General features: G+C 43.8%; 1 protein-coding gene across 2 annotated transcripts in view; it reads left to right on the top strand.

Moving 5' to 3' along the window:
* Positions 1-19,131, top strand: part of LOC142583000 (uncharacterized) — a 146,715-nt gene extending 127,584 nt beyond the window's left edge. For both annotated transcript variants that reach the window (XM_075693214.1, XM_075693213.1), the window contains exons 4-5: positions 17,176-17,427; positions 17,913-19,131. In XM_075693214.1, coding sequence (XP_075549329.1) covers positions 17,176-17,427; positions 17,913-18,016 — 356 coding nt within the window. In that variant the 3' untranslated portion in view covers positions 18,017-19,131. The remainder of the gene's footprint in view (positions 1-17,175; positions 17,428-17,912) is intronic.
* The last annotated feature ends 758 nt before the right edge of the window (positions 19,132-19,889 follow it).

Below are 19,889 nucleotides of genomic sequence, written 5' to 3'. Positions count from 1 at the left end.
AAAGGAACGAATTTATCCAGATACACATCAGGTTTTCTACCCGGCATCGAGGGAACGGGATAAATGGATTAAAAGGGAGAAACAAGATAAACGAAGAGAACATGTTATCATTAAAATCCATGGCGCCGACGGCGAGGTGTATATGTCTCGAACACCTTTCTGCTTTTCCGTCTATGACCGGCTAGGGTGCCTCGATAGCAGCCTGGCTCGGTATCGATGCTCCCTATAACATGCAGCATCGCGGTGACATCTAGCGAGCGCAGCGCTACCTAGTAGGTGCTGATGGGCCTCCGAGATCCATAAAGCACACATTTCTGAGGCGATGTCGCAGCGAGCTGTCCCAATTTGTGGGGCGCTTTTCGAGCTACGGCATTAGCTTTACGTTAGAGCATCTCAGACGTGGCGCACCCAATTTCAACTTCAAGCCAGGTTAAAAAACTATGTGTGGCTCAGGCACATTCTTATGCTCACAAAAAAAGACAAAGAATAGAACGAAGTGACAGCTCTTTGTTGCGAAAGATTCAAATATGTAATTAAAACAAACCCTCACGAACATTCAGTGAATGAGGACCATTGGCAACTGCAGGAGTTGCTTTATTGAGACAATTAAAATGCTACCGCTTGACAGGAGCCGCAGGGCAGTGTAAAAATTACGCAATTGTTTTTTTTTTTTGTAAGCTTCCCGATTCGGAGAGCACTTTTTCTGGCCCTTTGGGTCAGAAATAAACACCACAAATCGCACACATTTCACACCAAATGGCCAATTTCGCTTAGTCGTAGTATTTGTGTTACAGTAGGCAGTGACAACATGCTGACGACAATGACTTCAGAGCATATTTTAGGCTTGTAGCGCAGCTCAGAAAGAGCAAGAAGGAAGGTGGGAGCGGTAAAGAAAGGGAATGGAGAACAGAGTGAGCGCTAACTTCTCACAGAAGGCTACTTATACACTCAGCGAACCATGTGACATCAAGAGATTACACAATATCAAGCAACAAAACCGAAAGTAATCATGTGAAAACATATTCAGACAGCGTGTGGCGGCAGTCTGAGATACGCCAATTCATTGCTTGATAATGATAAAGAAGGTAAACTTACACATGCATGGCCCAGACGTACGATAGCCTTTGCTTCGATGATTTCTCTTGTGAGCTGATTGCGACTACGACCTAGAATGACGCATTCCTCTAAGACAGGTTCGCAACCACACGTTTTGCAGTGCTGCGCAAGAAAAATCCCAGATGTAATACAATTGTAACCATGTTCGCGCAGCCTGTCATTCAGACATCGGCGAGTTTGACCAACGTAATGTTTTCTGCACTTGAGTGGAAAACAGTAAACACAATGTGTGCAATTAATAATAATAATATTTGGGGTTTTACGTGCCAAAACCACTCTCTGGGTTTTTCGCTACGATTCCGACATGATGGCCTTAACCGTAGCGATCAACTCTGTGCAGGCACATACGAGCATTGAGTCGATATAGAGCATATTCCTTCGAACGGTCCAACGCAGAGACAGTAATTATGCCTGCACGAAAAACGCAATCGCCGTGGGCCGCAGCTTGCTGACGAGCTGCCGAGTGCGCGCGCAATTCATCTGAGCCCATGCACGCTCGATCTGATCATAATCGCACTCGTAATTTTGGGACGCCGCGACCGGATCGCGAAGACTGACTTCAACAAAGGATCTTCGATCAGTAATGAACGTACGGTGCCCTCTTTCGTCGCACAACAGTAAATTAACGATTCTGGCTCTACGATGACTGTTCTCAAGCGAGTCGACGGTAGTGTGATCGCTTTCCTGCAGCGTCGTTGACTGGAAAGCGCACGGGTTTGCTTTGCGCCGTTTAAATCACTTACCCTGTGATGCAATTTACGCCCTTAAAAGTGAATAAGAGTATATCTCGATCTAGAACTCACACCCTTGCACCGTATTTTCGCGTGTGTAAAGGTGTGAGTTATAGACCAATGTACACCCTTCATCGCTAAGGGCCTAAATTGCTTTGCAGTGTAGCGTAACACAATAACGAGAGGTATGCCGCTTATGAATCCGAATAACGGTTTGTTGCTTTCTGTATCAAAGCGATCTGTACAGCTCACTCCAGTGTTTCTTAGTTCGTTCATAAACCTATCTGAAGCAACCTTACATTGAACAAGCGGTTAATCTGATGCAGCGGCATGTATCGAAGCATCGAACAGGATGCATTGCTCAAAAGTCTGTCCCTTCGAAGCAGGGTATGCCGCATTTCCCAGCTGAAGTTAGCCAAGTTGTTAGCACAAAAAAAAGAAAACATTTAACAAACATTTAAAGGAACACGGTGCAGGATACGATTTCATACCTACGGCGTTCGCTTGTCAGACATATGAAAATACGGCGCAACATATAATTATACCATTTAATACCGAACACCGTAAGTCTTATAAACGTGTCTTGCGCTGTGTTTCTTAAACGCTTTCTTTTTTTTTTTTCACCATTGCGTTGTGATTTTTTAGTGTTCCGTTTACTTCACGCTGCTCCTTGGGTGACTTAGCTTGTTTAAGCTCCTTCCGATGTGCTATAGTATGGCGAATGTCTTTTTTTCGTGCTGCAAGGCAGGTGCTTTATGGCGACGGCATGTTGCAGACAGTTATGCATGTTATTCCTTGGGGGCACGTGTTCGGGTGTTTATCGTTTTGTGTTCGTTCACATTTTTTTTTTACTTTTTGTTTGTCTAACTTATTTTTCATCTGTGCTCTGTGCTACTTCAACAAAGAAAAGTATTTGAGATAGCCGGTTTATCAGGTGCACCCTACTCTCCCGTCTTATCGCAGTGTAATATTTAAATTGCAGCAACACAGCATACCTGCCGTGGGCAGCAGCAGCTAACAGCTGAGCGAGAGGTCCCGAATTCGATTCCCGGCCGCCGAGGCCACAATTTAATGGGATGCGAAACGGAAAAAAAAAGAGCACTCGTCCCATTTTTGGTATTGTAAAATTGTCAGCAAGTCATCGGCGGAAAAAATGCGTAACGTATTACATTAAAAGTGTTTTAGTTGGACACAGAGTTAAATTATTGGTTGTGATAAGTAGTCCTGTGCAGATGTGTGTGAAGTGAGGCACTGATGCTCCGTATTGAGGACTAAACTTCAACTGAGATGAGTGTTTAGACTTGCCAAACCGTTTAGTACTTGGAGAAGTCCTGCACCAAATAGATGTGGACTACAAAGGGCATATGATATTCTCCGAATGCATATGAAATCCCCGTTGCGGCATTGCCATCTATATTAGCGTCATTATTTATTTATTTATTTATTTATTTATTTATTTATTTATTTATTTATTTATTTACAACGTAGACAAATAGTAGACTTACTTCCTACCTGACTCTCTCCAGAACAACTCATGTATAACAGAACAAAACAAAACAGAACAGTTTGTGTTTAATGTGCGACATTAAAGAACCCCAAGTATTCAAAATTAATCCCGAAGCCTCCGTTACGGCGTCTTCTCGTGTCGCTTTGGGACGTTAAACTGTATGAATTTATTAGTCAACAACAAATTAATTCCCATCGTGGCACGCCGCGACCCTTATACTATGACGGCGCGTTAACGCACGACCCGAGCTGGACACATTCCCTTAAACTCGGTCCTTCGTGAATATCTGACCCTAAAGCCACCGAACTGGAATTAAAGCGAGGAAGTATATATTCTGCTCTCCCAGGAGCATATCGCAGTTTCAAGGTGACGGTTGTTATCTTCTGTCCATATGCTTACGCTGCTTTAACGGTGGGAGTCCGCTAATAAAAATAAAAACCTAACCAATAAAATCATGAGCCATTCCTCTGTGATGGTGGTTGACCAGCGCAGCTGTTTAGCACACGACACGAAGGTGACACATAATTTTGAGCAAAGGTACGAGCTCATTTGCTGTCTTGATCGGTGGTCATTGTTTCACTTGCAACTGCAAACACATCCTATGATAATGTCAGATTGATGCACGTACGTTGCTGGGTGGTTGGTTGGGCCGGATCGGTGTAGCATCGCAAGGGATATGTCTGCAACATGGAACGTGTAAACCGCTCCCTTTTTGGTACCGACGCACCCACATTGAAATCACCGACAACGCCAAGAGGGGTAGCGTCATCGCAATTAATTCACGCAAAGTGAATAGCCATAATACTTACGGGACTATGAGTCACTGCTTTTCTTTTTTTTGCTTTCTCACGGGGGTATAAGCCATTGCTCACGGGGGTATGAGCCATTGATGATGACAGTTTTCGACATGCTGTTCTGTATGTTGTATGCCTGATTAGAAAGAATTTAAGCACTGTTCGCTTCACTTTGCTGATTGCTTGTAGCCTCTGCCTTATGGCGCTATGAGCCATTGCATTTTTTGCTTGCTTACGGGAGCATGAATGCTTACGGGGTTATGAGCTATTGATGATGATAGTTTTTGTTCACGGGGGAACAAAAATGCACGGAACCTTAGCCTTATACAGCTTCGCTATACAAAGAGAGCAGCTCATCAAGGACAACTGAGAGAGTGAAAATGAACAGCCTGAAAAGGTAGAGACCGACACGAGCAAGTGCAAACGAACTTATAATATATACGTAATAACCAGCTGTGGGTAGCTTCACATATAGTTCAGGTACAACTCTGCATCCGTTGTATTTTTTTTCTTGAGAAAGCTTTAATACAGCATCTTTAAAGTACTAATGATAGTTTGAAAAGTGTCTTTAAGATATGGCCACGAGGACCACCGGAAGTGTCAATATTAGTCAGTTTTAGTTTTACTCGTTGTTAGTTTTACGTGCCATTTATCTTTGTTTGAATTTCTGCGAGTTATATTTAAAATTTCTTCAATTCTTTTTCTTTCTTTTTAGCTGTGGGATTATACTTGTGATATCTTTTATAATTTCTTTTCTCTCTTACCGTTTTTTTTTTTTCATGCTGATGTAGAAATTGTATAATATATGACATGGCTCACTGTTTGCCACGATCCTACTTTCCCTTTTTCATGTCTTGTTAGGAGGTCCCCCCGACAGTTGTTACTTCGGTACCTCCGAATGTGTACTTATCCCCATCTTGTATTTGATTTCGTCAAAAATAAAGATTTATTTATTTATTTATTTATTTATCTATTTATTTATTTATTTATTTATTTATTTATTTATTTATTTATTTATTTATTTATTTATTGAATCGCCGCGTAGCCGTCATTACAACTTTTAGCCACCCACAGTGATTGTGCCATCGTGAGGACTTCAAATTCTAAAGTCTATATATTAGAGGCACAGAAATAGGAATGAACATTGGGATAGATAATATGAATATCCCCTTTGGAACAAAGGGATGGCGGCATTAACCAGGCCCGTTCTTTTTATTTTATATTATTTTTATTTATTTATTTTATCGCTGCATCTCGGCTCAGCTCATCATCCGAGGTTTCTGGTAGCAAGACGTCGAATCTTTAATTACTTTCTTATATTAAGCAAGATTAGTGTAAGGTTCCATTCCCTGGTTCCTTCCCTAATCTCAGCCGCTGACTTATTTCGTCTTGCCATTTTCAGGGGCCCTACCTGAGACTTTGGAGAGCACGTTGATTGATTGATTGATTGATTGATTGATTGATTGATTGATTGATTGATTGATTGATTGATTGATTGATTGATTGATTGATTTGTTGATTGATTGATTGATTGATTGATTGATTGATTGATTGATTGATTGATTGATTGATTGATTGATTGATTGATTGATTGATTGATTGATTGATTGATAACCGGAAAGTTTGGCAATAAGCACAATATGTTTCCAGCTTCTCCACAACTGTAAATTGGTAAATGAATCAAGGATGATGACTGCTGAAGTGAAAAGTTTCAGCAGTTCGCAGCCAAACGAAGGGCAGTCCAATGCAATTAAAGAATAGTAAATTAATTTCAAATAGATAACGTTTGTCACATTTGTTATAGTATAACGAGTAGATAGTGAGAAAACCGTCTTTTAATGTCCGCGGACACTTCATAGACAGCCCCTTTAAACATAAGAATAAAAAAAATAGTTCTCACAGTTTTTCAATATCACATGAAAAACATGATTCATGATGAAATCTAAATACACACGTAAACAAAGAGCCACCCTTCAGGACCCTACAAAAGAAAAGAAAGAAGGCAACTGCGCCCGCATTCAATTCTGCTCAAATACTGCAACATTCCAGCAAAGCTTGCTCGACCGTTCCTGAACGTAAATGGCAATGTAAACCGTCTAGTGCATGGCGGGCCACGACAAGCTGTAGGCGCACTCAACGAGACATCCAAAATTTCGCGGTGAGGCCAAATCATCATTCTTTCAGCGTGCAGAAGCGATTCCAAAAGCGAAAGGCTGCCAACGTTGCACAAGTTTGCATGTTCGCAAGTGTGCGTGCGTTTGGACGGGAACAATAACGGAAGGAAGTACAAATGTTTTCCCCTGCGGACCCCGCAATAACGCAGTGCAAAGCTCGAAACGCGCGCGCGCACTGACGCTTTCCCACATCGATTGAGAGCGATGCGGTCGATGCAAACTAAGTATGGATCGATGGGAACAATAAAGCCAACCGCAAATGTAACTCTGTCGCTCTCTGCCGCAACTACGAGGCAGAAACTACGACCAGCCGCAATAAACAGCAAAGAAGACCGGGAGAGGCTCGCAAATGATTCTGCAAGCTTTAACAAAGAGCGGATGTCTTGACTTGGGAGCAAGTACCTCTCGCACACTTACCAAAACCATTTTTCTTTTCTTTTTTTTGCTCCTAAGCTCTCTGCGCGGTGCTGAATCGAAACGCCGATGTCTGTACTCATTTGCCATTGACTTATGCGCCCTCAACAATTCCGCAATCGCTTTTCTGCCCTCCTTTCCAGCTCCTGACTAATCCTTGGCGACTGCGCACAGACAGCCGTAACCTTCTCTTCAATTCAGCTTCGTGAAATATGAAATAGAAAGAAATAACTGAACTGCGGCGTTAGAACAAAAGTCACCCCGCTGCGAGATTATATTGAACACGCTGACGCGCTAGAATTTCAAATCTCAATAGAAGCAAATATATTATCGGCTGTTTACCACTGAGGGATGTGACGCTGGCTGTTATTATGCATCATTTGCGGCGGACTAATGGACGACTGGAGAAAAGGCTGCCGCACACCGATGCGAACGTTTCGACAGAGGATTTGTATTCGTCAAGGCAACAGTAGTCACAGATCCGAGCCACAAAAAAAGAAGAAATAATGTAAATGTATACTCCTCTCCCACTAAGTACAGTGCATCCGCATTAATTCGCAGATGAATGATTCCTATAGTAGAACACGAGAACGATGAGTCGACGTACAGGACATTTAAGTTCGGGGCTACAAAAGATATCGTATACCGAATGACTAACACTGCCCAACCTTTAAGCAGCAGGCTCGTTTTGAGTACGACGATCTAACAAATCGGCCATGCAAACAGGACGTTGAACTATTGGGTAGATCATAAAAAGAAAGGCTCTACGGTACAGTTCGAATATTTCAGGGAACCGTATAGGGGCGCACATAACACTGGAAGAAAGCCGAAGAGAAAATTCCAAAAAGCAGAGCCACAGGGCTAGACGAGGTTTCCGTTCTGCTGATTAATGAACTAGGAGCAAAAAGTAAGGAAGCTCTCTTGAAAGCAGTAGCAAAAAGTCCAAAAGATGGACAAATACGAGACAGTTGGCGACAAAGTAGAATGAATTTCATTTACAATGGTAAGCAGGAGAAAGATAGAATTCACTCATATAGACCATTGACCGTCGCATCGGTAATATACAGGTTAGCAGTGCAGGAAATTAAAGCTACAAGCATGGCCAGGGTGTAATGGAATTTCTGGGAACTTCAAAATGGCTTCAGAATAGGTAGGCGTCTGGATGATAACTTATTTGTCCTTACTCAGTCTATTGAAATATCTATAGTAGAAAGGAGAACGTTATATGTGGCATTTTTAGACATTACACTCTAAGAACAGTTTACACCCTATGGCTTGCCCCTTCTGCCACACAAAAATAATCGTCATCTGCCTTGATGCGTTTCCTTTCTTTATCGCTGCAAGCCCGGAACTTTCCAGTGACGAACGGCACGCGCGTTATCACAAGGGGCACTCCAAAGGGTGTAAACTGTTCTATGCTGATAACGCGTGTGCCATTCGTTACTGGAAAGTTCTGGGCTCGCAGCGATAAAGAAAAGAAACGCATCAAGGCAGATGACGATTATTTTTCTGTGGCAGAAGGGGCAAGCCAAAGGGTGTAAACTGCTCTTAGAGTGTACAAGAGCGTATGACAGTGTAGACTGCAAGATTTTGTGGGATTTTCTGGATAGGGAAGGCTTAGGCGACGATGGTATACAACTTTTGAGGGAGATTTACCTAGAAAATACCGGTTGCGTTGAATGGGAAGGGATGAGGAACGATGAGAAAGTTAATATCAACAAGGGAATGAGGCAGTGGTGCCCTTTATCCCCACTACTGGTTAAGATGTGCATGGTGAGAATGGAAAGGGCGCTAGAGGGACGTAATATCGGGCTTAATCTCTCATACAAACAGGCGAGTACAGTAGTATAGCAGCAGCTTCCAGGTTTATTTTATGCGGACGACGTTGTGTGCTAGCTAACAAGCAAAGGGATATACAACGTCTGGCCAATATCTGTGAACAGGAAGGCGAGAATTTAGGTCTGAAATTGAGCGTGAAAAAGCAGGTGTTATGCTATTCAACGAGAGAGATTATTTAATTGAAAGAAGGCAGAGTGGTCGGCCTGAGCTAAGGCGCTCTAGCCTGCTACTCTGCACAGGGGGAGGGGGAACGGGCACATAAAGGACATATTCAACAACATATTCAGAAAGTTTGCTAATGGGAATTCATCGCAATTTATTTTTTTCCTTTTCTTTCTTTTTTTTTCTTTTTTCACATAGGTAGGAAATTAGGCAATATAATAAGAAGAGCTTGGTGGCGCAACCCACCACCCCGTTCCAAAGGGGACGCTCATAGCATCCATTCATCCATCCAGAGACTGATCTGAGTGCAGTCGCGATCGGTTGCTGACAATCAGTCGAAGATTATGTTTTCTGTCCTTTTCCTTCCTTTTCTTTCTCTCTTTCTTGCCTTTTCCCTTTTCTTTCTCTTTTTCTTTTTAAGTTTCGTTGGTTAGTGCAATTAGAAAATGCCTTCCCGATGCAAAGGGCATAGCTACAGTTCATAACCACCATGAGAACCTGCTAGGGAAGCAAATATAATATCATGAACAACAATAAACACACAGAGTTTCTTCTGAAAACAAAAATCGAGACGATATATAGACTTCGCGAACGGAAGTGGCGGCCACAACGAGCGCCCCTCGAACGTGAGTGGTGGTGTGCGATGAACAGAATATATATATATATGTATATATATATATATATATATATATTTCGGCCATAGCGCGAAGCATGACCTTGAGGTTTCTTTTTTCCGTTTTTTATCACGACACTTTGTTTTATTTTATGTTTACTTTGTATTGGTTGATTTGTTTCGTTAATTTATTTTTGCTTTGATAGATAGATAGATAGATAGATAGATAGATAGATAGATAGATAGATAGATAGATAGATAGATAGATAGATAGATAGATAGATAGATAGATAGATAGATAGATAGATAGATAGATAGATAGATAGATAGATAGATAGATAGATAGATAGATAGATAGATAGATGGATGGATGGGTGGGTGGGTGGGTGGGTGGGTGGATGGATGGATGGATGGATGGATAGATGGATGGATGGATAGATGGATAGATAGATAGATAGATAGATAGATAGATAGATAGATAGATAGATAGATAGATAGATAGATAGATAGATAGATAGATAGATAGATAGATAGATAGATAGATAGATAGATAGATAGATAGATAGATGGGCAAGCTGGTTTGTTTGTTTGTTTGTTTGTTTGTTTGTTTGTTTGTTTGTTTGTTTGTTTGTTTGTTTGTTTGTTTGTTTGTTTGTTTGTTTGTTTGTTTGTTTGTTTGTTTCAACGGCATTTCAGCCCCAGGCTGCATCGACCAAAGTGTCACCGCATGGTCACAGAAAGAAAAAAAAATGAGTACGACTGAAGTAGACGTCCTTGAGTGTGGTTTGAGAAATGTCAGTGCACCCATCGAACGGTGAAAACGCACACCACAATGAAAAAGGAATCGGGGAAACGCGCAAGAGCGTCGAGAAAACCGTCGTCCACGCCCACGCGGTCGCAGCAGGCGGCTCCCTTTGGCTGCAGGCTCGGCCGGGCAGCAGCGGATCGAATGAGGGCACACCGTCGGGCGCGGTCGTTACGGCCAGAAGGTGGCCCTATCCCACTCCATCTGCGCTCGCTCCAAGACGACAGGTTTCGACCGACATCACTCATTTCTCTCCCGAGCCCGACAGCTACGTTCATTCCTCAAGAAACCGCTCTCGAGAGAGAGAGGCAACCACGTTGAGCGTGTTTCGAGCGTATTTTCGGCGTCACTGCGTCGACGCGGACATATTGCCCAGCCAGAGTTATACCAACCTCACGAAAATAATTTGCGATGGTTTTTCGGCGTTCTAAGCCCGTGCGCTTGCTTTTGGGAGAGGTTGTCGTAAATTGCGCTTTAACTTAGACTAAAGTGCCAAGTTAAAATGTAAAAGCAACTGCATTCACTCAGGAATGGGAAATTCATCTAACCTGGGCCGATTAGGCGTGTGATTGGGCGAGCGAGCGCTTGTCCTCCCGCGAGGGCAGTCTTGAGCGCTGTCTGGAGCACCAGAGCAGGCCTCGTAGATAATCCGCTGCGGTGTCACATTAGGGTAAAACGAAGTATGGGGAAGAAACAGTTGTGCCCTGTCGTATCTCCATCTGTTTTACGGAAGTGTCTAATTACCCAAAAACGAGTGTGTTCCCATTGTAGCCAGCATTGACGACCGTCTGGTTTAACGTAAGAAGACAGCTTTGAGCCCAAGTAAGGGAACGCATTTGGCATACATGTTTTCAACTTGATACTTTCCGTCGAAAGAAAAGGCCATGAAAAGCACATATTATCGCGGCATTTTAACGCTTTGAGTGTGCAAACCTCTGAAAAACGCAACGTATACTTTAGCTTACACTAACCTCATAAGAAAGCTTGACTTTCCGTCAAATTGCCAAGCATTAATTCCGCTCAGTTGCCATATTGTTCGGGCAACGAAGTGCCCTGGATTGTTTTGTTTTTTTGTTTTTTGCGTCAATTCTGTCTTCACGAAGCTATCTCTTTTGCCGGATTCATCAGAATTGGGAGAGCGAGTGAGGCGCTTCATTAGAAATCAGATATTTTTGCCTGCGACCACAGTCATTCTCGATACCTAAGATGGCCGCTGTTACCTTAGCCGTCTATTCAGCCGTTTACATAGCCGCCTACGGTAAGTATTGAAGCCCAGCCAATAAAAGTGCGAGTCCGAATCAACTAGAGTTTGAGCCCTTCCTCTTCTTCCCGTAGTTCTCCCTATTCTTTCCTGATGTAAAGCTTTAAAGGAACACTAATAAGCAACAAGTTGGCGAATTCTTCTTTCATATGTATATTTTCATTCATTTGGAGGAAAATAGATCATCATTACTAGGGAAAGTGAAATACCAACACGTTCCCTTTTTATATCTCTTCTTTTTTTTTTCAATTTCATGCTCATACCTCAGCGCCGGCACGTCGGTGTGACGTCCCGCATTTCGAGATATTGTCTCCTGAGTAGGCGCAGTCGAAACCCATGACGTCACGACGAACTTGCGCAGGGGCTTCAGGGTGACGTCGCCACGCGTCTTTCGTTCTTGCATGCATCTTTTGTGGCTTACCAAGCCTCCTGTAGCGCTACGAGTGGCCACCTTGCTATTGCGGAAGCATAATTCACTAATGCAGCTTGAGAGAGAGAGAATAATACAGCTTGACCTAATATGTGGGGCGTTCGAATGCTATAAACTTCCAATGCGAATCGAATAGTCCTCGGTATTCGATTCGACAATTCACTATTCCAAGTTCTCGAATATTCGTTTCGATCGTATTTCTACAAATCGCAACAACAGTTCTTGCAATCCACACGGAGAACGACTCATCTGAATGATTTTCATGCAGGTGAACCGTGGTTGTTGCGCGGACTATCTAGCTCCTGAACTAGCACACGGAATAGGTCACTTATGCGCGATAGCTCTCAGCCGTTGTGAAAGCATGTCTCGCCTTAGGCAGCCTTTGAATTCGCTGTTGCTATTTATACAAAGCGATTATTTGGCCAATCTTACCATGATTGCATTCCTTTAATAATATGTGAGGTGCTGTAGTATTGCCCTTAGATTGTACAACTAGCACTAAGCTCTGGGACGTGTTCTTCCTTTTCTTCATTACTGACATTGCTATAGTGCACCATGATATGATCGTAAGTTCCTTTGTTTCTCATTTACAAACTTCTCAGTTAACCTGACCTCTATATACAGTTGTTAATGGAATAACATATAACAGATAACGAGGCTTTTGTTGCCGAACAGACTCTGCGGAACCTTTAGTTTCACTTTTTTTTTAGAAACTGGAAATATTGGAAGGTCGTTTTGCTCAAATGTTCGTATTTGGTACGACTCAAGAAAACATTGCTAACGGTGCAACCCTATTTAATATTCTTCAGTATACTGACCTTTTAACCCGTTCTTTCTTTAGCATCGCCAAGGGAAATCTCTTACAGGCATCTTCCACACACTGCCAGTAACTCCTGCGGAGCTCTATATTTAGCCCTTGTCACTTTTTGGCTAGGCGGACGCGCGTGCTGTTTGCGTCTCGTGTTTGAAGACAAAGCACGCTCAATGATAACAGGCGCTGCCCGCTGCAGAAGCACCGCTAAACAAAGACACTCGACTTCGAGATAGAGCTTCCTGCACTGAGGCTTTGCATCAGCTAGTTCTTTTCCGTCACGAGCATTCAGCTTTGTTGCCAACAAGCTCTTTGCGCTTAGGCTGACCGCTTGTATGCACCGGCTGTTTCAGCGAACATTCTCAATTATTTTAAAAGGTTCCTAGTGGTAGACAGCACAATTATAGTTCATAGGCTGGTCTACTCAAGAAGGCAGACATAACGAAAAATTGAAATGCCTAATCGACTAATTAACAAAGATTAACTCATGAAGTTTTTAACTTATTACGTTATGGCCCATATTGCAATATAAAAATTCCCAGTGTAGAGTAGAAAACCGGGTGCTCATCTGGTTGACCTCTCTGCTTTTCCTTCCTTGCTTTCTCTCTCTCTCTCTCTCTCTCTCTCTCTCTCTCTCTCTCTATATATATATATATATATATATATATATATATATATATATATATATATATATATCCGTGGAGTTATATATATATATATATATATATATCCGTGGAGTTCACCAGGCCGATCCACGTGGAACGAATTCTCGGGATGACACCAGTTCCGAGGTATTAGTTCCCGAACTTTGCGGAAAAGAGCAATGGCGTTCCAGTTACTTTCTTAACAGAGCGTCGTTTTATGCGTCCAAGCACAAAAGTAACTGAAACGCCTATGTATTTCTCCGCAAAGTTCGGAAATTAATATGAATTAATATCTCATTAATATGTCACGCCCTTTATTTAAACATTTAGACGCCGACCGAATATTCGTATAGCACTCGGACGTGGTTGGTTCGCGACAGGCGATGTCACTTGGCGTCGCGGATGTGCAGCATGTTCTCGTCAAGGAAGGAGTTAGAAACAGAAGGAAAGAAACGTAGGGACGGTAACCATGCGTGGGAGAGGGGGAGGCACGTCCTGTTTGCTACCCTGCACTGGGGGAATCAGAAAAGAAAGAAGGTGACAGAAAGAGCACCAGCAGCGCACATGTGAAGGTGCGCAGAGTCCAGAAGCGGTTCAACAGATTCGCTGCGTCAGCACCGCGTGTGGCCATGGTACAAGGACCTCCGCCTGTGAAAATGGCATTCGTATATAGTATATACATCGCTCTCTAGCCTGGTGCTGCTGTCTCTGAAGCAAGTGTACTATATACACGTGACACGAATATGTTCAGCGACTAATGGTCATAATAAACAGCCCCGCTTCGGAGTAACACACATCGTGCTGCACGGACGTTCTGTCTCGCAGAAAGCTTCAGCTCAGTGCGCTGGTTAGGCGGAACGGTGCGCACAGTGACAAAAGATTACAAGGAATTCGGTACATGGATTGAGCCTCATTCGTTTTTACATATAATTGACTTTTCCACAATGTAACAGCCATAGCATTAATCTCTTAACAAGCTGTCCCCTATCACAAAGTGGCACTTGCAGTTTTTGGTCAGCAGTCCTACAAATGCGTTTAAGCTACCTCACGCCGGGCTATACTGGAACCATGGTCTTTTCAGGATTCTCCTCATGGAAGCCATTTGAGAAACGCAGCCCGCCAGTTCAGGGACACCCACTTTTAGACACTGTTCGACTTCGTTGCACTGCAGTGGAGCGAAGCTACTTTCGGGCGCCACTTCCACGATGCTTGGCGGAAGCAATGATGCAGAGTACATTTGAAGTAACGCGTTGCATAGCTTTCGCGAGATCATTGGGTGCGCTGAGCCACTGGAAAGCCCATCAACTCGCTCAATCTTCTGCTCGATCACGCCTGTATCTTGTGTTCACGCATGCAACCGACGCTGCCGTTATACGGTACATTTAACGCTTTCGAAAAAAATCGAGTTCGCCCCATTCGATTGCGCCTGGGTTTTAGACGCGAAGGAGAGACTTAGTACGGCAACGGAGGTTTCCCGAAACAACCGTATAATGAAAGTTATCCATGCTAAAAAAAAATGTGGGGTGGAACGTTTTGTGTCCTCGGAGAGGAAGCTCTCGTGAAAAGAGAGAGAACCCTTAAATGATAGCCACAGATTTTAGCCGGAGTATAGACATCGCTGACATGCTACTCTGCGTTGGAAAGGGCACAGGGGAGGGAAAGACAGAATGAGAAAGGCGCTAAAGAAAAGGAATAAGTTTGAAAAAATTGGGCACTGAGCTTTCTGACTCGTGGGCAATGGCGTGCGATGCTAGAGTCTTTCAGTGTATGCAACCACTGTATCGTAACGTAACGACATAAATTATTGCTGTTAGTCAGACGACTGGCTTTTCGCAACGTTATTTAATGTATCCGAACTGACTTCACTCGCAGCTGCTGTGGCGACAGCTGCAGTGGCAACGACAAAACTGCAAGCTCGAAACTCTGACGCCGACTCATTTGCAACGTTGTTGTTGTTGTTGTTGTTGTTGTTGTTGTTGTTGTTGTTGTTGTTGTTGTTGTTGTTGTTGTTGTTGTTGTTGTTGTTGTTGTTGTTGTTGTTGTTGTTGTTTTTGTTGTTGTTGTTGTTGTTGTTGTTGTTGTTGTTGTTGTTGTTGTTGTTGTTGTTGTTGTTGTTGTTGTTGTTGTTGTTGTTGTTGTTGTTGTTGTTGTTGTTGTTGTTGTTGTTGTTGTTGTTGTTGTTGTTGTTGTTGTTGTTGTTGTTGTTGTTGTTGTTGTTGTTGTTGTTGTTGTTGTTGTTGTTGTTGTTGTTGTTGTTGTTGTTGTTGTTGTTGTTGTTGTTGTTGTTGTTGTTGTTGTTGTTGTTGTTGTTGTTGTTGTTGTTGTTGTTCGTTTTGGATTACTGATATGCAAGCCCGAATGGTGCTCTAGTAACGTTTTTCACTAACATTTCTGGGTACTAACTACACGTTAATTCGTTGTAATAGTGAACTTTTCCTTTAAAACTGATTATGTGCTTCTTGCAGAGTTTAATTTTGTTCAATTTATTTTCGATAAGACAGAAGGCAAGCTTCTTATGCCGCCGGTTACCTAGCGAAGCGGGCTGCTTCTCATATTGACTCATATTGTGGAGAAATCAGCTTTAAAGGTGTGCGCCACATTCGTGCAGACTACGTTGCCCTGCTTTCGACGCCACCTGCTTAGTTATGTAAAAATAACGAACCGTATGCAGACAGCGGGGACACGATGGGCAATTTGCATAATAAAAAACAAAAGGAACATGCTGTTTATGCATCGTATACCCTCGAGATGGGTACATCTCTTGATCATTTGGCCACGCGTACAGCGGTTAAGTAGTACGAGGAAGTATGAAGCGGCAGATGTTAAGTCTGTACGCCGTATACAGACCTAAAAAAATGCGACAAATGCGAATGTACGGCCGTATCACATGCTGGTGCAGTTACTGTTTCCGTCAAAATTGATTGCACTCTCCCATGACGAAAACAAGAGAATTGTACTGGCGAAATAAATAATTCCAAAAGATGACACGCCATGAAACCGCCTTCTATATGAATATCATCGAAATGAAAATTTCAGGTGATCGTTAGCAGTGTCTTTAGCATGCATAAGTGAGGAATACGGTATACGGGGTCATCGATTCTCCCAAAGTAATTTTTCTGGCTGTTGCTGTACAGCTCCTTACGGCGATGTTGCCCATAGTGACGCTATTTGTGTGCTTGTGACTTGTGTCCGTGTGTGCAGTGCTTTCTTTCCTTTTATTTTTAATTCTTTCCTGAGTAACGCTTTTGGGACAGCCGGCTCTAGATGGGTGTGCTTTTTCATTTTTCTACATTTAAAATTTATGAATTAGGCACGACACCGTTTGTTCGTGGTTCCACCTGTTTAACGGGCGAGCACGTTTTGTGTGCTTGTGACTGGCACTTGTGTGTATGCGCGTTGAAATTTTCTTCATTCAGTTTTTTTTCCCTTGCTCATTATGACTGAGTAGCGTATTTGCAAATTCGGGATAGCCGAGCCTAAAGTGGCGTACCATCCTATTCTGCTACACGTAAAATAAAAAAGGACGCCTATCCTTGCCCATGTTCTTGTCCATATCTGCAAAGGCAGTGACCGTTTCGATGACTTGCTGTTCAGTCTAAGGGCTAGCCTGTTCTGTTTGTGCTCACTTGGGTTAGTTGGTACATGAATAATCGTGTCTTCGTCGTGTTTGCCCTCTGCGTCCCGTCGTGTATATATATATATATATATATATATATATATATATATATATATAATCTCCAGTAGCACAGCTTGATCCTCGTGGTAGTAGCACGAGCTCGGCTGAAATAAAGTGGTCCCTTACAATACGATTATTGCCGCGCGCCCAGCCTTCCAAATCCAGGGCACATAAAAGTGTTTCCCGCGCTGCATGCAGACGCCGGATGCCCGCCCGAACCTCCAGAGATCGTGAACGGCTTCTACAACGTGAGCGGCGAGGATACATGCTGGCGCACTCCGTCCGAGGGATCCGTGACGCGCTACTACTGCCTCGAAGGCTTCGAGCTGCGGGGACCCCGGGAGCTGGTGTGCCGCAACGGCTCCTGGGTCGTGCCGAGACCTCTGGTGACGTCCTCGGGCCCGCAGCGGGCTCCCGGGGCTGGGAGGCCCTTCAAGAACATCATCTGTGGTGCGTCCCGACCTCTTAAGTGTTGTAGAGTTTACACCGTATATATAGGCAACAGAATATGCAAACAAAAAAACAACCTCTTTAAACGCGAGCTGTTCTGCATCTACCTCTGTTTCATGTACCAATAATTTTTTGTTGTTTTTCTACTTGCGATCTAAGTCTCCTAACAGACTCACCCTTTTAATTCAGATTGCACTTTGTGCTACAACATGTGTTTGGACTATGGACTAGTGTGACCTGGGCGCCCCGCTCTACGAAAGTGCTTTCAACTTTTCTGCGAGACATTATAAGTCTCGGGTTTTCAGTGAAGTTTTGATATTGCGAAGCGTCGGCATGAAAAACAGCATAGGAACCCTCACCCAACTTCGAGAGGAGTTATGAGTTCCTGCCTGCACGTACTTTTCTTTCTAAGTAATTATTAGTAGTAAAGATTTGTTTCGATTTTAATATAAAACAATGCAATTGTCCCTCTTCCTTCTTTTCAGAAATCAATGGCCACGCCAAAGTAGGATGGAACACATTGCTCACTGCCATCATGACAACACTGCCTGCGCTCCTGTGTCACCACTTGACGTCCTCCTCGACGTAGCACCCGTGGCTCTTGTTTGCCGTTGCGGCGAAGATGGTAGTGTTGAAAACCTGCTCGAAGGCACGGCGCATATAACCGCAGGATGGAAGTGTGCGCCTCGAATGAGCGGCTTCGCTCTCAATCGCTCACTTCGAAGAGCGGCTCCACTCCGAGAACGCCAGCAGTGTCCGTGTTCATATGCACCGTGCCCATTTCACGTGCGTGTTCGAGTACTTAGACGAGTAAACTATAGCGGACGCCGAGGAAGTAGACTGAAGAAACCTATTTGCCTGTTAACCTCTTCACCAGTTTCGTTGTTAGGAATGCAGTGCTCCTGTGTGCGCATTGAAGAGCGACGTCTTTGCCCTATGTCCACAAGTGGTCACATTGATATGACAAAAGCAAATGCTACGCAATGAGCTTTCGAGCCAGGCTCAAAAGGGGACCCTGAAAGGATTTTCGTCGGAGCTGTAGTTTCTCTCTGCTTTCATACTCTGTGTGTTTGTAATGAGAAAGCTTGAAACGACAGAAAGCTCCGATAGTCGTTAAGCATTTGTGCTTTGAAATGTTAGGCGTAGAAAACACGGAAACGGTGTCTGCGTTGTCCTTTTCTTTCCTCTCGTGTCCATGTTTTCTAGGCCTAACATCTCAAGCCATGGGAGGCTTCAGCACAGGGGAGCCGTTCTAGCGTAAACATATACAATGGAATAAGGCCCGGATGCCACTGTAGCGCAGACGCGCGACAAAAAAAAAGCAAGTTGTCGTCTTGATTGAAAAATGAAGCCACATTTGACGCTGTTTTCAATCAATGCCTGTAGAAGTGTTGCTGCTAAGACCCACTTTTGAAAGAAACCTATCGAGTAGCGGCGTGTTGTCAAGAAGCAACTTTTCTTTTTTTGAAGAGATGAGTCGTGCAACGCAAGGACGTTCTACAAGGCACTATAGATCCTCTCAGTTTCAGGAAATGTCGCCATAAGCCCTGCCGTTCCCGGATACGCCTTCCCGAATTCAGGCATAGGTTGGTACTATGGTATGTCTCTGCTTTATTGCAAGCGCGCAATACAGAGAGGTGGGTCATATGCAGGACGGGTTCAGCGTGCGATACCATCTGGCTCATTCTTTTTTTTCTTTTTTTCTGTGCGGGGGTGGGGGGGGGGGGGGCTTTTCGAACGTAGCGCAGAAACTTCACATAGAAAAGGAGTACGAATCAAGGTTGATGTGATCGACGCACATTAAAAAATCAAGAGCCATTCCACTCTGTGATGGTAGATGACCAGCGAAGCTGTTTAGCACACGACACAGAGGTGACAGAATGACAGAAAGAAAGGTGCGAGCTTATTGGTTGTCTTGATCGGGGATCATCGTGACGAAAGGTACGCACACACATTTATTGTCATTCGCGTAGACGACGGGACCGCCGCCCTGAGGAGCCTGAGGAAACCAAACACGCGTGAATTTTCCACGGGACCGCCACCACGGGAGAACGGAAGGAAAGGAAACTAGATACGCAAGCGCTTGGAACGCCGACAAAGAGAGGGTGGTGCGAACGTAGACATGGCCGACGCTGGTCGACCTTTTGGGCTAAGATTCGATTCGCGTGGACGATGGCACCGCCGCCCCTTTTCGTTTTGTCTGACACTCTTTTCTTTTTTTGAATAACATTGAAATAAAACCTCTGTTCTTACCTTTATGCCTGGGACCTCCTTGGGTCCCAGGTGTGACAAGGGTAGTTCAAGGGCGCGCTACAGTTACTGGAGCCGACTACCCGTGGTCCACGAGGGTATGTGCCACTGCGCTTGGACCCTACCCTCTCTGTACTATCTTAGGGATCGGCCCATGAATTTTGCACACGCACAGAAAAATGCACAGAAGCCTAGCCATAAACAGCTTCGTT

This window comes from Dermacentor variabilis, chromosome 5, assembly GCF_050947875.1.
Source record: "Dermacentor variabilis isolate Ectoservices chromosome 5, ASM5094787v1, whole genome shotgun sequence".
NCBI lineage: Eukaryota > Metazoa > Arthropoda > Arachnida > Ixodida > Ixodidae > Dermacentor > Dermacentor variabilis.
The sequence above is the reverse complement of the archived record's forward strand: the minus strand, read 5'-3'. Positions and strand labels throughout refer to the sequence as shown.